The following is a 22700-nucleotide window of genomic DNA, read 5'->3' as shown; positions in this document are numbered from 1 at the left end:
TAACGAAGAATTTAAGTGCATATTGCATACTAAATTAAATTTTCCGTGCGATGAAATTTTTTTTACTGAATTAGTTTGAAACTAGAATCAAATGCACCCTTTTCTAACTTTGACGTTTGAAATTAGAAACCCCTTTTTCTCTCCTCCCCTGATCCCCAAAAAAAGTTAGGTTGAGTCAAGCTGATTCAACTTCACTTCCCTTTTTGAGGAAACAAATAGAAGACATTTTTCTCATGAAAATTCAACGAAAAATGAAGGAAATTTACCAAAAACGAAACATTTTTTTCATCGTGTAAAATGTTTCTTTAAAAGATAGGTACCTACCTATGCCAGTTTCAGTGCTCCCTCCATTTCGCAAAAAGGGTTAAAATTAAAATAAATTAGAAACAATTTTCGAGTTTACTTCATGAACTGCTCTTCTTGACATTTTTTTCATAGAATTTTGTTTGAGCTTTTATCAAATTGAGGTAGGGTCAGAGTTGACTTGAAGATCTGAAATTTTTATCTTGATTTTCTAAGGTCATTTCACCATGATTTTGTTCATGGTACTGGGTTTCATCAAAAGAAAAAAATGATACTAACCATGTAAGATTAAAGTTTTTACTGTATCAGGAATTTTCGTAATACCCCTACCAGATTGTTTTCTGGTTTAAAAAATGTACCTTATTAAATTACATACATAGATAGGTAGCGAGTAAATAAAAATAAAAGGTAAAAATAATTAACGATTTACCTGAGATAGATACTTGTGTCTATCTGATGCAGATGTGTGTTGTATGTGAACAACAGTTGCCCTAGGTTCGGTACTCTGAAGACCACTTATGGCATGAGTTCTCACCTACACAACAGAGAAAAAAAAAGTCGAGAAATTACCATAATGAAATACATAGCTATGGGTAAGATACGCGTTTTATTCTACTTCATGCTATACGAATTTTACCTTTGGCTCGCATCTGGATTCATTTTCCAGTACTATGGTATCAGTGTACGAGAGGGCAAGTAGACAAAATATATGTACCTAGACCTACCTACATTATAGAGATAGACGTATTCTCGTAATGGGAAAAAAAGCCGGATGTGGTACATTAAAATTTTAAACGTGGTAGTTTTTATAAGTGACTTTTGACTATGTGTCTCTGAGGAGCGCGATTTAAACCATACAAATGGTGCCAATTAAACGTGCAGCGCGGCGCACAGGTGAATAAGTTTAAGACCAAAATGCGTTTTGACATGTGGTCGGCTTTTACAAAATGCCGTTTTTAATACACAACGAGAATACAATACTCGCTGTAATCGTCGTACTTTTGGAGAAACTTGGCATTAAGTCTATACGTGGCAAGGCGAGGCAAGGCAAAGCGAAGCAACGGACTTATTGTAATATTAAAAACTGGACGCATATGTTTCGTATTTAAGTGTTTCCGGGTTCTATTCAGTTGTGTATTGTTGATAATACGCGCGGAAATGCTCGCTCGGGTATCGTAATTTTTCCTTCTAGAGTATTTATCTGTTTCGAGCTTTTTCCCCTAGTGCCAACCCCGCTGCACCGCACCCTGTTGCAGTTAGCTTTTCCGTTCCACTTGATGGGATTTTCCATGAAATACGAGATAAATGGTTGATTGAAGTGTACTTGAAAAATTATATATACTCGTGCATGTATGTACCTTGGCGTGTGCGGATGCGGTTTCGTTTATATAATTAAAAGCGAATCAGTTTGAAATTCAATTATCGCCTTTGCATGGCTCGTATGTATGTTTATTCGTTATTAAATGTTCGAGTTGATGGGCTGATTTTGTGTCAACGATTTTCGTATTTCAAAAGGCTGATAAATGGTGTTTGCAGCTGAAGCGATTTATGAACGTGTCTTTTCTGGTGATTTTGTGGTATATTTACAATGGAATATTTTATTGAAAATTATTATTTTTTCAAAATGTACCACGATTTTAACGTTGACGAATAGCGGGATTTTTTTTTTTCAATGGAGAAAGGTTGCATGTTTTAGTCAATACGTGTTCCTTTTCTTGAGATCACTTAAATACCTATTCAGTGTCGAGCAGAATCGCTCCGTTGGGACAAAAACGACTTTGAAATTTTAAATACGAAAGCAGTGGTTTTTTAGCCAATTTTTTCTGGTAAAGAAGCTTATCAGAACTTGGAGAAAATCGTTATTGAAAAATTAAATATTTTTCCAGTATTCCATTTTGCAGAAAAATTCTTGAACCGGACTCGGAAAAATTTAGAGAGCATTGAAAAGCACATCTCTGGGGCAAATTTCCTTCGTTAAATTTCATTTTTCGTGTCGGCAAATTGTTAAACATTCGAGTAATTTGACGACTTTCCATGAAAAAAAAGATCTAAATTTTGATAAAGTTGCGGTCCATAGCTGAAATTTGATTTTTACTCTACTTTTGACCTCCCGAATCGATTGGCATGCGGTTTAAACTTTAAAGTCATTCTAGAACCTTCAGCGGGTTTCTGCTTTTTTCAAGTTCCGGAAAAATTAGCATAAAAAGAGGTCAAAGTGAAATTGAGCACCTATTATCGTAGATTGACTATTTTTATGATAATTTCAACGTAATAAGCTAAAATTCGCTTTACACTCTTTTTCCATCTCCATAATGTATTGGTGGTCTTTTTGAGCTGTTCTGAATTACATTGTAGCCCATCTAACACCATTTTTCCAGAACTGGAAAGCACAAAAATTTTCTTGAGGCTGGAGAATGATTCGAAAACACTGTAAATTGATTAGGGACGTTGGAAACAGAACAAAAACGTTATCTATTCTAGCGTTATAGTATAATTGTTTTTTGAAGAATGTGTACCAAATTAGCTGTTTGCATGGGTGTGTTTTTTGTGGCAGGAGGGGGGGGGGTGTCCGAAATTTTTGTAACGCGGATCCACGATACGTTGACTATTAATTACATGGATTTTTTTTGAATTTTTTGTGTCAGACTTTCAAAAACTTGAAAAAATGATTGTACAATTCGTAATGTTTTATTTTTTATTTTTGGTAAATAACTGGTAAATTGAAGTATTTATTGAGATGAAAAGAAAAGAGGTCAAAATTTTTTGAAAAAAAATGGAAAAAAATTCAAAGTGCGTCTAGCCTCTCAATTTTGAGAAAAAATTGAAGGTGGAGGATGCCGAGGGTTCAAAGCTTAAAACAAATCATTTTTTTCGAAATTGAGGGGGCTGAAGGACGGCTATATCCGAAAAATAGATTTAAAAATTCGAACTTCACGTCATCAATAATTTAGTAAACAATGCGTCGCACGTCATTCTGCAATTTTTGAAACTCGAAGTATGTTCAAACGTTAAAGGCATCTGATGAGAGAGGGGTAAGGGTTTAGAAAAGTTGGATCGAAAAAATAAGCCAACAGTCGAATTAAGCGTCTTTAAATCTATAACAATCAATATGTCATTTCATTTTCAAAATTGTTTCGAATATTGTTCAAATTTAGAAGCCCTTGTCCCTCCGAAGAGTGCTAAAATCCCATTTTGAAAATTTGTTCTTTGCAAAAAAAATATGCCCTCATTGTAATTTGTCAGATTTTTAAGAGCGAGCTTTCATTTTTCGTATACTATTCAATTATTCATAAATACTTGAACTTTTATCTTGAAAGTTTAAATTCGAGTTTTTCAAATTTCTCGTTGAAATTTCACAAACAAGGTTGCTTAATTTCAAAATTGGAAATCATCGAAGAGAACTCATTGAAAAAATGTTGAGAGCAATCAAACAATACACTCGTAAGTTGATGGAAATGAGAAAACTTTTTTTTCCCAAAAAATATTTATGCCTATAAGATTTTATGCCATATTCATGAACATTTGAAAAGGAGGTTAAACGTCTGACCCTTAAAAATATAGGTCTCGAACTGCACATTGAACTTGAAAGGTTACTTTTCTGGCAATTTTATCTTGGCATGGGCACTTCTTGATGATGCGAAATGACAGATTGCATGAAATGTTCTACAAATCTAACAACTCAAGAGACACGTAGTAGGTACGTAATTCGATACAATTGCTGACGAACAGAGATTCGTCGACAAAACTTATTCGTAATACGTATAGTAAGCAAATTCTTGTAAAAGACAATGACTTGAATGTTGAATTGCATAAATGGAATGTTATATAAAAATACACGTATATCGAGACTGCAAAGCAGACGATAATATTTTGGCTGGCCGATGAATAATTTATCGTTTTTGTGGATAGCGATTGCACTCGTACTCGTACATTATAGAGAAGCGACTTGCGACTAAACATATTAGATAAATCTAAAAATAATTCCTCGTGCGAGAAAGGTGGTAGTGGTAAGATAAAAAAAAGAGGAAGAAAAAAAAGAAAACTTTTCAAACGTCTGGACGTCTTCGAAGCAACAGACGGATGTGATGCGGTTATTAAAGTACATACACATATACAACCGTTGAATTACAAAGCAACTTATGTACATCGACACGTGCTTCAAATATCTTTTCAAAAAATAGACCATAGCAGATAAGTGGCTCGGATTGTTTCACGTGACTTGGAAAATTTTCTAATCCTGCAGAGAGTTAGTGTACGAATTACGATTCTTCATTATCGTATAGCCGTGATAGCCGACAAAAATACTCCAACCAATATTTCATAAAGGAGAAGACGCCATGCCATCGATGCCATCTCGCCACCATAAAGTCGTGACTCTTCGACACTACCGACACCGAGCATAAAATTAGTCAAAGTGATCGCCTCTCTATACCAATAGTGCATTTAGGCTAGGCTACAACTAGTTTAAAAGCCAACATTTCGAATAATTTCTATGTCAAACGCATAAATCACTTTAACAATCGTTGGCCATTAAATTCGATCCGAATTGTGTGTTCGAATTGTATGTATGTATGTATGTGCATAGATAGGATAGGATAGGAACAACTGTACTGGCGCAAAGCAGATATATGAGTTTCGAGTATATATCTATCTATGTGCTACGTGTAATTTAATGAAAATAGATATACTACACGCAGCATTTTGTATTCATTATGCGTTCGTATAGTACGACTACGAGTACAAAACAAAGGCGAGTTAGGTTAGATCAGCGTTTCTGTATAATTAGAAGATTGGATAGGTCTTCGGTATACGAGTAGTACGCTTTACTATACACCATCAGTACACACGGATTATATTACAACGGCGAACATGAAATGAATTCCTGATGTTCGTCATTTTTCAAACCCATACGCATCTTATATGTACGAGTAGTATAATGTATAGTACCTTACCTACCTACTACATATTTTGATACGTGTTCCCTTTTGCGCCGCCGAAATCATTTCGAATTTTCTACCTCTCGCGAGTACGAGCAAACTCCCCGAAAACCCTTTTCTCTCATATCGTCGAGATACAATTGTAATTATTTTCCACTCGATTTTCATGCTGGTACCTATCTTGGCAGATAGGCTGCTTTTACGAGTATCTTGTATCGTTTAAATTCAATACGTCGTAACTCGGTCATCGATTGTAATTTTGAAAGACTTCGACGCTTTTCAGCTATTTTTAGGTAAATACGTACGAAATACCATCCGTATACGAGTAATTTTGAAATTATCATTCTACGTGTTAATGTATTAATCGCATATTGCTTCGTCGTCGAACAAACCCATTCATTTTTATAAAACGGACTTCTTTTTTTCCCTCGGTTTGTATAACTATAATCTCACAAACACGAAATAGATCGCAAAGCTGTATACGTTTTAATCCGCCAATCCGCGTAAAATCTCGAATTAAAATATCTACTTACGTATTTTAATATTCTTTGGGCTTACTCGTAGATAGCAGCTGTTCATTACAAAATAACGTGACATTTTTTTTGTTGAAAATTTCCTGACAAGTTGTATTATTAATTTATTTCGAGTTTTAGTTCAGGTGTGAAATCAGGTTGAAACCTCGAATGAAATTTCTTCACGTTTGTGTAAATAATCATCTGAAGTGTCAACGAATAGGCATTTCTTCGTGATTGGAATGAAACTTTTTCACCTTGAAATATTTAATACAGTGAGATGTGTTTTGATCAATTTTGAAAGTTGTTGAAGTTGTAGCATAATGTTAAGGAAACTTGAAAATTTCTGATTTCTTTGCTTAAATAACTCATCATCTGGAATCTGATAAGGATGTCGGGTATTGAAATTTTCAGCGAAATTCAAAGGAAAATCGAGTATGCTTGTTTTTTTTTCGAAAGCTTGCTGGTTTGTTCAAAACAAATTGGGAAAGGCAAATTTTTCAAAAATTTGAAAAAATTTCGCCTCATTTCCCAAGTAATAACCTAATTGGTCTCCCACATGTGGATCCCTCCTTTCCCTTCCAAAAAATTGAAAAAAAGAAGTAGAAATTTTCAATTGAGACTGCTCTAAGTAAATACGAGTACATTTTATAACTTCTTTTGCAAAGAAAAAATCCTTTCTCGCTTCTCCAAAATTTTTTTTTAAAAATTCTGTTTAATTTTTTTTTCTTTGTTGATTTTTTGATTTTTATGCGCTCCATACAGGAAGATCAATATTGTCAGAGACCATCAGGAAAGTTTTTTTCGCCTTGAAAAGAGGTTAACTATTGGTAAAAGTATTTTTCATTTCATTTTTTCATTTTTTTTTCAACTGTGGGACTTTAGAGAGAGACAAAAATTACCCCTGAACTGGGAAATATTTTTTCATGAAAAGTGGATTATTGTTTAAAGGAATTCTGATGCAGAAATTGAAAAAAAAATTGAAAAGTTTCGTCAACTTTTTTTTACTCATTTTATTTTTATAATTTTTTAATGTTGAAGGCTTATTTGTATAGGTGGGTCAAAAATTGCTCGGAGGATTGAAGATGCGTTTTTATTGAAGAGCAGGTCATTTAGAAGGATTTTAACGCATAAATAGTTGGGTAATTTTTAATTTAAAAAGTTTTTAAAATACACATTTTTCAATTAGCAGGAGCTCCCGGCAGTCCGACTTCGATGAAAAAATCAAATAATTCTTCTCGCGTGGGCTAACAAAAAAAAAAAAATCATTAAAATAAGTACTTGACCAAATAAATTGGAAAAAATAAAATGAAATATCAAATAGTGAAAAAAATGTACCTAATACTCTGAGCTTGTAACACAATTCAACTTTTTGTTGGAATTTATGCCTTTGAGATATAATTTTTTAAATTGTTGCATGAACCGATAAAATGGATTGTCAATAATTCAGTGACTGGGACAGATCAAAACTATCAATTGACGAGTTTTTATGAAAATAATAGAATGAAAAGGAGTCATTCTGGAGCAATACATTTTTTTCCTTTGAGATTTAAATTTTGTGGAATCCGAATTCTAAAAAATTATCCGTAATGCTTGAAAAGGGTTGTTTGTAAGAACATGAAAGTGAAAATGGATTCTATATTCTTCATCCCTCTTTATCCTTCAGAGTGACAGGTGGTAATTGCTTATCTGTTCTTTTTGGCGAAATAACGATAAAGAAAATCCCGCAAACAAGGCCAAATTTCAAAGTCCCCTTTTAAGCAGACGGCGCGGCGCGGCGTGCCGTAACTTCATGAAGAGAAAATTTGACCGAGCAGAAGAAAAGAAGACTGTTACACGTCGACAGCGATACTTTGTGATACCCCTGTGGTGGCGTAGGTTTTATTAATATTATGCATGGAAACCGTATTGCGCGGCTTTGTTTACTCGTTGCTTTAATTTGGATCTGTGTTAAGAAGACATATTATGTCCTTTTAAGTTTCGGAAAGCTCATCTAAAATGATGTAACGGTATTACGGATTTAATTAAACGTCGGTTTATTTTTTCATATTTTCTTTGCTCTAAATTACAAGAATAATTTTCTTGTACAAACATACAAACCGAGCTCGCGGGTATGATAACAGTATCCGTACGTTTTGAATTTTTGCTACTCGAGCTTTTTATACTGCACGAATAGAAATTTTGTTAAATAAAATATTCTACGTGGATGTATTTATTTAAACCGTATATTAAGATACACGATAGCTTTTGAAAAAATATTTAATAATACGAGTATAACGGAACGCCAATGCCTATAACGAAAAAGAAACCAATTATGCTGCTCAGCTTCTTCTTTAAATAATAACAAAATCTACTATCGTACTTTTAAAGCCGTAAAGATTCATTCGCTTTCTATACGATGTTTTTGGAGGACCGAGAGTTGTTATAACAAATAAAAACGATTTCTTTGTTTTTTCTAGACTGAAACGTACCGAACTGTAGAGAAAACATCTCGAGGAGAATTTTCAAATTGAAAAGAAAGGTGTTAAAAAAGGTGGTGACGAATCTAAAAAGATTTCTTCAGTAGTGGAAAATTAATGACGCATGGAGTAAAAAAAAATTACTCGAGGGTTTCCTTTATAAATACATACGATTTTTTATACATTTAACGAACCATTAGGTTTGATTGGCGATAATACGTTTGTGCGTATAGCTCGATGAAAAGGTTTTCTTTTACTCGTATTTCTTTGCTTTTGTTGTGGCAAATGAATGCAATTTTTATTACAGATATTCGTTTCGAATCAGGTGTATTTATTATAATTTTATTTCATTAGTTCGTCTCGCTGTTTTATAATTCAGATCAGTTTGCGAGAAAAAAGGCAAAATTAATCCGTTTATCACGTACATCTTTTGCAGTCTGTCTCTGTATATAGGTACCTGCGAAATAATTACGAAAAACGTTTGAAAAATCTTTTTTCTCGCGATAAAAATTAATTTCCGAGCGAGAAGCTTAGTACGTTAAACTTGACGCGATGTTGAAAATTGACAAAAAAGTTTTCAACTTTAACAGATGTCGAGATACGATTGAATTTTTTCCGTTTTTTTTCTCCATTTCATTTCGTCGTCGATATAAAAAGGACGCGACGGGTTAACTTGGTACAGTACAGCAGGAAAAATATAGGGCAAACGTACGTCTACGTAGGTCTAGGTATTATACGAACATAGGCGATGACCGAAGCTCGTACACAATTTTCTGCAAAAGAAGTCAACATCCGAAGTACTTATGCAAACCGTTTAACCTCGAATGATTAATATAACAGCTATACTATTTCCATACCCTGCCCTGCCTTTCTAACCGTGTCCGTTTTCAAAGCTTCACCGTGATAATATGCAAGCTTCACCTGACACCTAAGCGCCTACATCCGTTTTCGTGTTTGATAAATGTTTAAACTTTCGCGGTCCAAGTTTAAATTTTATGACTGTTTCATGTGCGAAGCTCCGTGTGCGTTCGTTCGTTAGAGTGAACGATGTGTTTGTACCTGTAACATTTGATGTAACTTTACTGATTCTTTGAACTTTATATGCCAAGTTCGCTTATTACGTCATCAAAAGACGCCTCGTAAATTTACTTCTACGCTAGATTAACTGCGTTTAACGTGTGATAAAAGGTTTGTTTGTTTTTGTTCGCGTTATTCGAAGGTATAGCGACTAGCGAAGTGGGAAGTACAGTGCACGTATCGAAATTCGACCAGAATTTACCCTGTACAAAAGCGAAAAAATTATCGAACCGAATTTTCGCTACGGCGAAATTTCCATTCCGTGTGCTGAATATTGCTTTTGTGCTCGTACATCAATTTGAAGGTCTTGTTTGGTTTGATTCGAGTTTCATTTTATGTATGTAGGTATATTAATCCTGCAAAAACTACTTTTCAGCCTAATTTCGCCCTCAGATGAGTCAGAAGCGAGGTATCTCAACTGGTAGAAATACTAATTTAAAACTGGATAACGCTAAATTGAAAAATTTTACAAAAAATACATTACCAGTCGCAATTTTAGGCGCTAAAGTGCATTTTCGTTTTTTAATGAATTTCTGAAAATCTTCAAACCAAAAATAGGAAAAAAATCAAAATTTCGCTAAATTGACTTTGAAAGCTGAAGTTTGGTAAACACGCCATTTTCAATCACAGCAATCGATTGAAGACGGGTTTGAATCGTTTCGAGCAGTTCTGGAGCCTATAGCAGATTTTTGAAAGTTCAAATAAATCTTGGGCCTCAAAAATACCTTTTATTGGGTGTACCATTTATCGGCACGACAGAAATTAGTGTTTTAACGACAAAAAATGATATTGCTTGGGAAAAGAATCATTTTACGACAAAAAAAAGTTTTTGAAAGACGATATAAGGTATTGCCTGACAGAATAATTTAATGCACTTTTATAGCAATACATTTAACAACAAATTGTACGCGCCAAAGAAATGAAATGATGGACGACATCAAAAAATACGAATTACACACTCAAAAATTGATAAATACGAGTAGTACGTCAAAAAAAACAGTTCAGAGTTCATCTACAGCACAAGTAGTGCTTTTTTTGCTTTTTTGGGCAACAGGAGGAGATTGGAGTAATTTGGAGGATTAAAAATTTCACTATGAGAGTTTTTAAACACACTTTGGGGCAGTTTTAACGAAAAGTAAGATTTTTTGATAGTTTAGAAGATGAAAAGCAAGATTTTTTTGGTGGTTTTAATCAAAAAAGCAAAACTTGTTCGCAATTTTAGTAGAAAAAAAAAATAAAACAAAACAGTATAGAACTTCTTATCAATTTTTAGCGATTTGCACTATTTTTTTGAAATTTTACAAAAAAAACATGAAAGGAAAGGTTTTTAAAAAATAGAAAACTTATGGCAGTTTTTCAAAAAAAAAAACTGGATTTTTGGCAGATTTGTAAAAAGCAAAATGTTTTTAAAATTCTGAAAAAAAGAAAGACTTTTTGAAAATTTTGGCCAGAAAACAAAACTTTTTCACAATTTTAGCAATATCTTATCTGAAGCATCGCACCTTTAGAGTTCAATGGGGCTGTGGCTCATCACAAGATACAGCAATTGCCGCTGGTGTTCTGCAAGGCAGTGTGCTGGGACCTATACTCTTTCTTTTTTTCACAAGTGAATTCCCAGTTACTGAAAATACTGTCGCCATGCTGTTTGCAGATGACTCTGATGTCATTGCATGTAATGATAATTATGAGAAAGCTGTAAGTTGTCTTCAAACAGCTGTAAATTATATTGTCAAATGGGCCAGAAAATGGAAGATCCAGCTGAATGAAAATAAATCAGCATGGGTAGATTTTGCGCTCTGCAAGCATGGATATGTTCCTACTATCATCAACAGCAAACCAGTCCCTGTGGCACAGCATACCTGCTACTTGGACTTACACCTAGATTGTAAGCTGAATTGGCAAGAACATGCCCTACTGACAAGGAATCCGCGATTATGCGGGCGTAAATGCCCCTGAAAATGTGTTTTACTGTCAGGTTTACGCAGTAAAGTAAGCAAATGATCGCGGATAAGGGCAAATCCGTGATTACGCTGCGACACTGTCACCGCGTAAAGACCGCGTTTACACACTTACGCGAAGGCGTAAACACCGAGTAGTCCCATATAATTGCATGAAATACACAGTCATTTTTGCGCCATGCAGCACCACATATTTCTTGTTAGTAGGGTGTTGGAAAGAAATGTGACTATAAGGAGCGATATTCCACAACGCCCTATGTCCATTTTAAAAAATTAATTTTTAGTCTGGTAAATTGGCCATTTAGGCGGGTTTAAAACTTTATTTGTGTGGATTTATGATGTTAGGAGTGTAGCTATACACTTCATCCACCAGATACCGCTAAAAAAATTCAATAAAAATGGACAAAGTGCGTTTTGGAACACTTTTTATTTTTAAAAACGCAATTCGAAAAAAATGCACTAAGGGCGTTTTGGAATATCGCTCCTCATATGAACCTACAATTTCAAAAATTTTAATGGTTAATTGGAAGCCATTCAAAATTGAGCTTAGCTGACTAGAGGCTAATTTACAAAACCATATTTCTTCCTGGGTGGTGATATTGATGTGAAATTTGGGGCATTACTAAAAAGTCAAATCGCCTTGTCATTGAGCATTTCCAAAATAAGTTCATGAGAGCCATAACTAAGGCTCCTTGGTTTGTCTCAAATGAGCAACTTCGCAGTGATCTCCAGCTCGAACCAGTAGACATAATTATTCACTGAAAAGCAAATGCATAAGTGAACTGGCTCCATAAACACCCGAATTGTGAGGCTGTGATTCTTTTAGACCAAAGTGATGACACAAGGAGGCTGAGCAGACTCCACACATTGGACCTTATCAGCCTCTAAGTGCACTACGCAATTACCATAAACTAAATATAATTTTTAAATAGTATTGTAAATAGCTCTGATAATTTTAGGTTGTTGATTTCTGTATCAGTTCCGTAAATAAATAATTTAAAAAAAACACACAGTTTCAGCAACTTGAAAAACCACAGTTTTTTTCATAATTTTTAGCAATTTTTGCAAGAACTCAAATTTTTTTGAAAAGCAAACTTTTTCAAATTACACTTGAAAAAGAAGTTTTTCAAAAAAATGAAGGACTTCTCATTCGTAAAATTTATTTGTTCATTTTTACAAAAAAATTCTTTATTACAAAATGAATTATTTTTCTGGAAAATTTTTTTTGGCGATCAAAATTTTATTTGGACGTGGATTAGGTACATTTCATTTGTCGTTATATGAAATCGAATTGTCTTTGTATTACCTAAATTTTTGTGCTGAACCGTAGTCAACAATTGTCGTTGAAATACCCTATTTTGTCGTTCAAATCACTTTTTCTGTTGTGCCAATGATAATTATTATATTCCCCCTTTTTATTAACCCATGTCCAAAGTTGGCTATAAAATGTAATGGTACCTAGACTACCTACGTCCTTTGTACATACGTAGGTAAAATATGAAAAACATCATTTTCACACTTTCAACTATCTACCTAATGACTAATGAGTAATAAAATTTTTCATCATTTTACACATTGCCTCCATCCCATAAAATTATTTTTTAAACCCTAGGTAATGTTAAAAGGCTTCAAAATGTGGTTGTGGTTGAAATGGGACAAGAAATAACGTTTTCCAAAGTCGCTAGTTAGCGGTTATTGTTTGATTTTTTCATCATTATGTTTGTATGGAATTTTTGGGCTGCCTATTTTAAAAATTGCAACCTCCCCCCCTCTCCTAGGATCCTCAATTTTTGATTAAACTAGAATTTTTTTCATTTTTTTAAAAGAACCCTCTAAATTGTCATTTTGTATTGAAAAAAATGAGCATAATCGATGACTAAATAACTGAGAGGTTTTCATAATAAGCTACATTTAGCGTTTGAAAAAAAAGAAAGGCATTTTATTGTCAAAATTAACATCAAAATCAAAACTAGAGAGTAAAAACTATAACTAAATGAATGTGTTATTTCATCAGTTTTTCGTGATGGGTTTTCTCGCTGAATAATAAACGATCCTTCGACGGATTAAGTTTCAAAATCCAGCGATGAAAACTATCGAAACAACAAGGGAAATTCTACATTAAAAATGTCGTTGGTTGGCAAAAATATGATTAATTAAAAAGGTTACAAATTTAGTTTCTTTTCTCAGAATCGTTTTCACTTCACGAATGATTATTTCCATCTGAAAAATCTGAAAATGCGCGCCTTCGAGTCGAATGGTACGTATACTGCAGCTATAAGATTAACGTCAATGAACGTCTTTTTTTTCGCGATAAAGAGAAAGACGAAAATTGAAAATAAATTCACTATGAAGATAATACATACGCCGTTGTACGTACACTTTTCGAGAGTAAATCTCGGTATTTTAGTATTGAAAAAAGAATTACTTCAGACGATTCGAAGCGAGCCCGCAACAAAAAGGGATTTCTCTTTTGGTGAGCATTTTTGCGAGTTGATAATTCGTTAAACACGCAAAATGTTGATAACTCTCGCAATAATACCTACTATAAAAATACCTAAGAAAAAAATAATTGAGAACTGTTGCATTAAAAAACCTCTGGCAACTTTTTGGTCGAGTTTTGCAAATGAGAAAAGAAATGCCGGGGGCGTTTTTTTCGTTTTTTTACGTCGAAAACCTCCCTTATCGTAGTGTTAAAGCAGCGCTGAAACTATATCGTAAGAATCTAGGTGGAAATTGGCGGACATACTACGAAGTTAGTGAGGCGGTGAAATTGGAAATTAAATCACGTAAAAATTCATTTGGTATTCGGATTCCGCCTTATTTGAAAATTACTACGGGATTCCATTAGGCAAAAACACGCAGTCATTTGGAACGCCTTTGAAAATTATAACGACTTCAATAAAATTAAACAAGCTAACATATATATGCGTCGTCGTTTCGCGGTATTTAAATCATAAATGCGATAAAATCTAACGCGCCAGAAATTTGCGTACAAGTCCTGCGTTGTCATACCCCCACACGCAACGGCACATTTGTTCGTATGCCATATATTTATAGTACATAAGTATATATATAAGGCGAAGAAAAACAACAACTTTCATCGCAAAAGGGGGGTACATTTTATGACAGTGTGTATAGCCAATAAGCATTTGCAAAAAATATATGCTCGTTGAAATGACCCCTTTAAGCTGCTATTCGACCTTCGCCGAGACCACCGTATTATTATCGAGTTGAAAATATTACCAATTTTATAAAAATGCTTCGAGATGAGGAATTCTTTTTCATGTCAACGTTGAAAATTAGAGCACACATTCGTTGTACGAATTTTCTTCTCTGTGTGCGGTATACGAGGAGTACTGTGTTGTATTATGCGTACAATGTAAACAAATTAACCGTAATAACTCGTTCATAAATTACTTATATTGTATTCGGGTCATTTTTCATTTTTATTTTGAATTAAGCGATTTTGTTTCGTTGCTTGACTTTTGGAAGATGAATGCGTGAATATAAATACCGAATAATGTTGCGAATTTGTTTCCTCTCTCTCTCTCTCTCTCTGCCCTCACCGTGTTGAAATCCTGGCTTCGTCGTTGCGAAGAAGGGGACAAGAGAACCATTTTCTAGAAAAAGGGTTATCGTTTCTGAAAATTTTTTGATTTTATCCTAGTTTTTCGATAGAACTGCATTTAGTGTTTGTACACGTTAAATAAATCCCGCACTTGAAATAAAATTGCTCTTTTGAATTTTGGGAGAGATTCGTCTCTCTCCTTGAGGTGATGGCATGAATAGAAGATTATCAGATTTTGCGACTAAAGCTGCCCAATCACACATTAAGATTTTGGATATTTATGAATAAATGGTCATTTATTAACAATGGAATAGTAATCCTTTCAATTTCCAATCAAACTGAATATAAGGTACTCGTGGTCTGTTATTGCTACCATTGCTACCCTTTCGAATACCTCTACATGCGATAGGCCCCTTCTGTCGCTTTTGCTGACCATTCCTTTGTCAGTTATTTCCTTTTTGCAGATGTGCATTATGGATTTCAGACTCTCCCATCATATTTCTCTTATTCTAACGTTAGTATCCTACAATAAAACAGTAGAATTATATAAACCTAACAGATTTTCACAATATATAAGACTCACGCGAATATAGCGCAACACTAATAATAAAAGTTGATAAAATCCGGAAAGCGCTGCTTTTATTTTTAATAAGTCGTTGACCCTTTCAAATTAAGAAGCTGGCAGCTTTTAAAATTGAGCAACGAAAAAAATATCCGGTGGAATCCCCTGACACTATCAACGTTTCAACGACGAGTGAAATTTCTACTTTCATTTATATATAAGAAGAACATGGCCGAGCTTTTGTATAGAAAACCAAAGCGGGAAAAAAGGCACGAGACCGGAGATAAAATTTCCTACCTACGTTTCTTAGTCTCGGCCTATAAATACCGCGTGATCGATTCGTTATTCAAATTTGTCGACAATATTTAATTTTTAGATGTTCTATACCTAGGATATATTATTATTAAGAAGAGTTCGTTTAATCGTCGCCGACGACGACGGAAGCTGTTCATTTTTTTTTTCAAAACGTGTGAAATTTACTGCAAACTAGCGCAATAGAATGAAAAAAAACGCTTATAAAAGCACACTGCGACAAACTACACTCGCAGTGTAAAGGCTATTAAAACGAGGCGAAAAAAAAGGAGGAAAAAATCTCAAAAAGATAACGTATACACGAACAAAAGAGAAAATAGGTTAAAAGATAATAACGGGAACGCGCGCAAAAATCCTTTAATTTCTGGATACGACTCCTAAAATACGGTCCTTTGCCTCCGATAAATAAGTTATGTTATGTAGTATAACGGATTAGGACGGCGAAATCACCTTGTCTGTTCTGTTGTTGTTTTACAGTTTATATGGAGCGGCGTGGATGGCGTGGCGTATCCCGTCGTCATTTTAGAATTCCGGCGCGCGGAATTTTCTCACAGCTTAAATGAGTCGCGTGGTAGAGCTAGAGATTCGCGCTGTTACGCCTGAGAAAATTAAAGCGCTATCACGTTTCTCTGGTATTTACGTCTCAATCTGGCATAGCGCATACAGTGCTATGCTCTTACTCTATGCAAGCCATTTATTTCTATATGACTTTCTTCTATGCTTCTGCTATACGATATAGGTACTATCGTACTGATGTGTCTGAAAGCTATTCTTAATGATGCGAAATTATCCTTATTTATGAATTTTTTCCATACGCTATCGACTTTGCTTTTCTCTTTCGTCTATTCTGGTTGATGAACGATTGCCTTCCTAGCTATGTACGTACGTGAGCACATCGCTGGCACAGCTTTTATCAATTCTTACGTAATTCTTATTAGGCCTCAATAGTCGAACAGAAATCCAATGAATAATTTGAAAATCTATAGGTAAAAGTGAACCTTAACTATAGTCCAATAATATTGATACAGAAAGACTCTCTCCTTATTCAAACTTTTATTTGCAAAGTACTTTTCAAAAAGTTACAACTTTCCATCATCAGGCAAAAGCACGCAGATATGAAGCCTCTATGCAAGATTTCAGTTTATTGAGAGTATTAAATTTCAAACTGACCATTATTAATTTCTACGTCTTTGGTAGGATTTTGAAAATTAATGCAGAAAATCAAAATCCCACAAGGGAGAGACTTGAGAAAGGTTGAATGTGAGGATATTCGGATTCAGAGAATTAATAATAAAAGGGAGTCAAGAATAGATGGCCATAGGAATTTATTCATCCTTATTATTGAAACCTTTTTGAAATCTTAAATCCAGCCAAAGTATCAAACTCCGAGAATCTAGCTGGTATTTTCTGGATAAATGTAGTTGGGAAAAGTTTCAGCTGTTTACATCACTGATGATAATACATACATTACATAGATGGAAGCACCAATCAGCGGTGTAAAAACATATTCTGGTGCGGATGCAGAACCACGTCATTAGCCCTAAGTAGCTAGGCTCAAAGTAAGACTACTTGCCAAAAAGATGTCAAAAAAGGAGAGGCATGGCACCTCTGACCACACTGACAAGTGAACTGAAAGAGTTTGTGAAAAAGGTCAACGTGGAACTGCTAGATATGGAAAACTAAGACCTTGATGTCATATGGAAGCAGGCTGCGACGGAGAGAGTTTGAGGCATTGTTGCTGATCAAAGAAAAACGAAGTGGAAAAAACTTCAGTCAGATGGTATTGTGATGGAGGATACACTAAAGCAGACTAAGGAGTACAGATGTGCAAAATGCAAAGGGAATGGTGCAAAATGCAGAATATTGTATCATGTAGTTCAACAAAGATGCAGAAGAGATGGGGAAGCTCATATGAACTGAATATTTATGTTGAAATGTAAGAACAAGAACATTATTGTACGCTGTACAGGAATGAAATTATAGAACTAGCATATTTTTCAAGAAAGTCAAAATGTCAGAATGATCATTCAAAACTGTTTCAATCAGTGAGTATGTTCGGACCCAAGTTAGGACCTGTGTTTGAAACAGACATGGTTTCAATCAGTGGGTGTGTTCAAACCTAAGTATGGATCTGTGGTTGAGACGAACACAGCGAGAGTTTCAAAATCAATTGAGACAGACACTGTTTTAATCAGTGGGTGTGTTCAGACACAAGTTAGGACCTGTGTTTGAAACAGACATGATTTCAATCAGTGGGTGTTTTCAGACCAAAGTATGGATTTGTGGTTGAGACAAACACAGTGAGAGTTTCAAATTCAATATTTCCAAAAATTTCAAAAAACGAAGAAGAAACCTACTCTACATTCTGGCCAAAATCAAACAATCAGAATTAAAAACAACTGTGGTTGAGAGTTAGGACCTGTGTTTGAAACAGACACTGTTTCAATCAGTGGGTGTGTTCAGACCCAATTTAAGACCTGTGTTTCAGACAGACACTGTTTCATTCGGGCGATGTGTTCAGACCCAAGTTAGGACCTATGTTTGAAACAGACACTCAAAAATTTTTGACAATACTAAAGGTGTAAAGGTGCACCAGGGTAAGTCAGAATGGGTTTTTCACAATTTCAACTTTGACCTGCTGTTACTCTCCTATATGAATCAAATTTATTATGTAGGTTCCCATAAGGGTTGTTTACCTATGGTAAAAGTTTGAGCGTGATTTGTCTCAATAGATTTCGCACAGTGGAATAAAATAGCTTATAAATTGTTCTGAGTTCCCCCAATTTGGGGGAAGTTAGAACAGGCTCGACTTTCAGAGGTGTACTTAGTTCACAAACAGAGCATCCTAGAAAAATTGCATGTAAACAAAATTGTAGAGAATTGAATTGAGGAGCTGGATATCAAAACGCCGTAAGTCCATTTTGCAAAATTTTCAGAAATGAGGAAAAACTGTGGGGGGGTCGGGGGGAGTCAAAGGGGGTCAAATGTGGTATCAGAGGAAAGGGGAAGTCACCATGACCTCAAAACATGAAAGTGCCCAAATTTTTGAGAACCGGGGGGAACGTGGGAAGGAGGAGAAAAAAAGTTACTGCGTTTTGATCTGAAAAAAGACAGTTACTGCGTTTTGATCTGAAACTTGCTACAAAAATCACGCACATTTTAGTATATCAAAACGCAGTAAATACACCGGCACTCTCTTACTGAAATAAAAACACATGGGTAGAGAACCATTTTAATGATTATTATCTATTAAATAGTAAAAAAAATATTCAAAATTGAAGCGCCGTTTGCCATAGTGAGTGAGTCATGACACAAGATTTTGTTTTTTATGTTCAGGCCAAGTGTGATTATGATTGAACAATATGTTGGAAATTTTTTAAAAGTCTGTCGTTTCATTACTAACAGTAACCACCTTCTGAAATCAATGTTTACCAACCTTAAAACACAAAAAACGCTAAAAATAGTGTAGTTACTGCGTTTTGAAGTAAAATTGCTGGTTTTTACTGCGTTTTGAAGTAAATCTCAACTTTGAGTGGGATTTTCGAGGTGAAGCATGGCAGATGGATTTACGACGATAGCTGCAATCGATTCCCCGTTGAATTTTACATAGGAAAACACTCTTATCTCAATTTTCATAAAAATGGACTTACGGCGTTTTGATATCCAGCTCCTCAATTCTCTTTCAGATTACTGCCATCAGATTTATACTAGGACGCACGGTTCGTCCGCTATATGTGAAAAACTAAAAGATAGAAAGTCTGTATGTATTTGAAAGCAAATTCAAAATAACAACAAAATACAATTGAACTAAAAAGACATGCAAAATTAAACAGGACTGCAAAAATTTTCATGCGGAGATGAAGTAGGTGTAGTACCCTCAAGTCACCTTAAGTAGCACTTCGGCAGATATAAACCTCTAGACGCTAGAGCAGGTGTTCTGACTTCCTCGGTGCACCTTACATCAGTAGCCTAATTAAAAAAATACAATTTCGCTAAGCATTTGAGGAGCTCATTGCAAAAATAGCCCTCGTCACTTGGAAAAAAATTGGGGAGGTTCTTTTCTCCACTGCATTGTATGTATGCATCAGTATGATAGCCCTCTAAAAGTTTTTCTGAGAGTAACAGGAATTACTAAAGTTGATAAAAAAATCACTTTGAATACACTATACCAATTCATCAGGACTTTACAGTGGTTTTTTGTCTTGCTTGGTTTTTATTTTCATTTTGGACAAGGGCTATTTTTGCAATGAGCTCCTCATTTGTAGTGCAATATCTAGACTGTAGGTAATAGCTAGGTATGTTGTTGCAAAGAGATTATCCACTAAGGGCCGAAGTTTACAAAGTTTATACTCTCTTCTCACACCATCTGTTTTGACACACTTTTCTGTTCACAAATTACGCTTATTGTTAGTGAAGAGTCCAGCTTGAGTTGAAAGGTCCAGGGAGAATACTAAAATAAGCCTGAAATTCACCTAGATGCAGTAAGGCAAATAGAAAATCTGTCGAGAAAAGTTGGATAACCCTCAGTCTCTCCCCCCCCCGGCACATCACTTGAAATTCAACATGCGGTCTTAAGTGTATGATAAAATGTTTCATTTTTTGAATCAAATTTTAGTTGTCTGCTTTAATTTCATCAAATTTTCATATTTTTCACGTTGTACCTGAATTCTTGAATGCTCGTTTCAATTTTCCTCGTTTGGACCAAACATTTTCTGCTGGTTGGGATGTTTCCTTTGTTAATGCTTTGAATTGAAAAGAAGGAAACAATCTGTTATAGAAATTCTATGTATTAGAAGTATTGGAAAATGAAACCTTGAATTCTTACTCTTAGTTAGGTACTTCTAAAAATTGTTTTGGATCTCAATTTTTTTAGATTTATAATTTAAACCTGAGCGTTTCAACGGTCCCAAATAATTTTCCGTCGCTGTGTGTATCAATAATTAATAGGTAGATCAATTTGAGAAATTTGTTTCCTTGACAAAATTTTGAATTGGCTGCTTTTCATCGTTGAGCAGTTGTTCAAATAATCAAAATAAGTACCTAGATATTTTACGCATCAGAACAGAAACTCTCTACCTAATATCCATTTATGGATCTCAATTGTGAAATATATTCCATCATCTGACGGAGGAATAATAAAACTTCATCGGCAATTATCCCGTCCAGCGTAAATTTGTTTTCTCGCAGAAATCTACGCGAATGTTTAATTGGCGTTATCAATCAAACGAATAAAGTACTATGCGTCAAATTGTTGGAATTTGGCGCTAGTGGGACAATTTAAATATGTCACGGTTAACGGAAGAATATTTCCATCCATGGATAACGATGATGATGAGTATGGATAGTATTCGTTTCACTGTACCTAGTCGTACAGCAGATGATATGTATCTATACGAGTATAGGAAACACGAGTTTAAGTAGCCTTAATAATTAAACAACAACTAGAAACAGAGAGAAACCAAGTCGACCATTATAATGTCATAACAGCGCGATCGATTTGAACCTTTTAATTTGAATATTGAGGCGTATTTGAAAGTTTGGTAATGTTACTTGATTTTAATGGTACTGCGGTTAAATTGGATTTCGACTTTAAATGCTTTTACGACCTACATAAACGTTTCCTTGAAAACGTTCGATAAGTTTAATATCGTTGGTTAAAACAATTAAGTTCTGTCGAAGCACACGAAGCGCAGGGGTCGATATACACAGAGACGAGAGAAAAGAGTATGGATACGCTCATTTTGGCGGCATTTAAGTTTTCGCAAAATGGTCTTATTACGTTGCTGCCTGCTACAACATCATTATAACTCAACGAAAAGCCAAAATTTTACTTCTAAATCTATATACGCTAGGTACCTATCGCTATTACGTATAAAGTTGACCGAAAAAGCTTTTATTTATTTCATCTGTATCCCAAGCAGCCGCTACCTATACTCTAGCGTTGCCTTTATATTCTTATACTACCTAAGTACTAATACGAATAGCTATAGGTAAAGTATATCTCTTCTCTACCTTTACATTCGTGCACAGTGTACACTTTTAATGCTTCTTAAAATGCTGTATTATGTTAATGAGATGTGATTTTAGAATTAGCTATATACCTACACTTTGAAAAAGTAAATTCATGTCTGGCATTATCGCGTAATATGATAGCCTAGCATTTTCGCAAAAGATTAAACGCGACCATTTTTTTTTATACGAAACTCGTGTCGAGCCAACGGGCTGAATGTTTAAGCCGCTATGGCTATATTTTCAAATCACGTAGTTAGAAAGTTTGCAAAACTCTATGAAAACTTGATACCGGCAGTATCGTAAATCCATTTCGCACATTTTTTTTATTAGTATACTAAAAAAAAAAGAAAAAAAAAGTCATAAAAACGTTTCGTCCGAAAAAATCTCCAATTTTATAAAGACACGAATGTGAGCCAATCGATCGACTTATTTTGTACATACATATCTACGTAACTAGATCGAATGATATTTTATTCTATTTTTAAAAAATTGTTTAGCTTGCGACTGTGAGGAATGTTACACGAGTACAAAACATTAGACAAGAACAACTAGTAAGGGGCCATCGGTATCTTCAGTCCGGCTTTTTAATTGCGAAATTACACGCATGGCTGTGATAATTTGATCGAATGACCCGCGGTTAAACTGTCAGCTGTGGTGTTTAACCATTAGATAAAACAGTAGCCTACTCGTCTGTTTCCTTATCATTTTCAATTTGATATTTAAAACTGTGTACATTATACGTATAGATGTTTTGAAGAGTGCGTTAAACTCGTGCAATACTATACGGAGTTATAAAGTAAAATATTATACGTAACGTACACATATACGACGAGTATATTGGCATTAAAGCATTTTAACCTAGAAACGTCACCGTTCATTTCCACCGAAGAAAAGTTTTCACCGTTTTCAACGCGAATCATTATACATTGAGATACGTAGGTAAAGAAAACTTTTTCCGGGTAACTTTCCCATTGTCGACAATAGGGCATTTTCTTTAGGT

At 34.7% G+C, this 22700-nt stretch overlaps 2 protein-coding genes across 2 annotated transcripts in view; one reads left to right on the top strand and one right to left on the bottom strand.

The window, feature by feature from the left end:
- MED20 (Mediator complex subunit 20) overlaps positions 1 to 22700 on the top strand; it is a 57901-nt gene that overhangs the window by 24890 nt on the left and 10311 nt on the right. The gene's annotated exons all lie outside the window — the stretch shown is intronic.
- Positions 1 to 22700, bottom strand: part of LOC135836044 (facilitated trehalose transporter Tret1-like) — a 48646-nt gene that overhangs the window by 22345 nt on the left and 3601 nt on the right. The window contains exon 2 of the mRNA XM_065350619.1: positions 734 to 838. Within this exon, the coding sequence (XP_065206691.1) occupies positions 734 to 838 (105 nt within the window). The remainder of the gene's footprint in view (positions 1 to 733; positions 839 to 22700) is intronic.

This window comes from Planococcus citri, chromosome 2 (genome assembly GCF_950023065.1).
Source record: "Planococcus citri chromosome 2, ihPlaCitr1.1, whole genome shotgun sequence".
In the NCBI taxonomy this organism is placed as follows: Eukaryota; Metazoa; Arthropoda; class Insecta; order Hemiptera; family Pseudococcidae; genus Planococcus; species Planococcus citri.
Note: the sequence above shows the minus strand (reverse complement) of the source record. Positions and strands in the feature narration are given on the sequence as shown.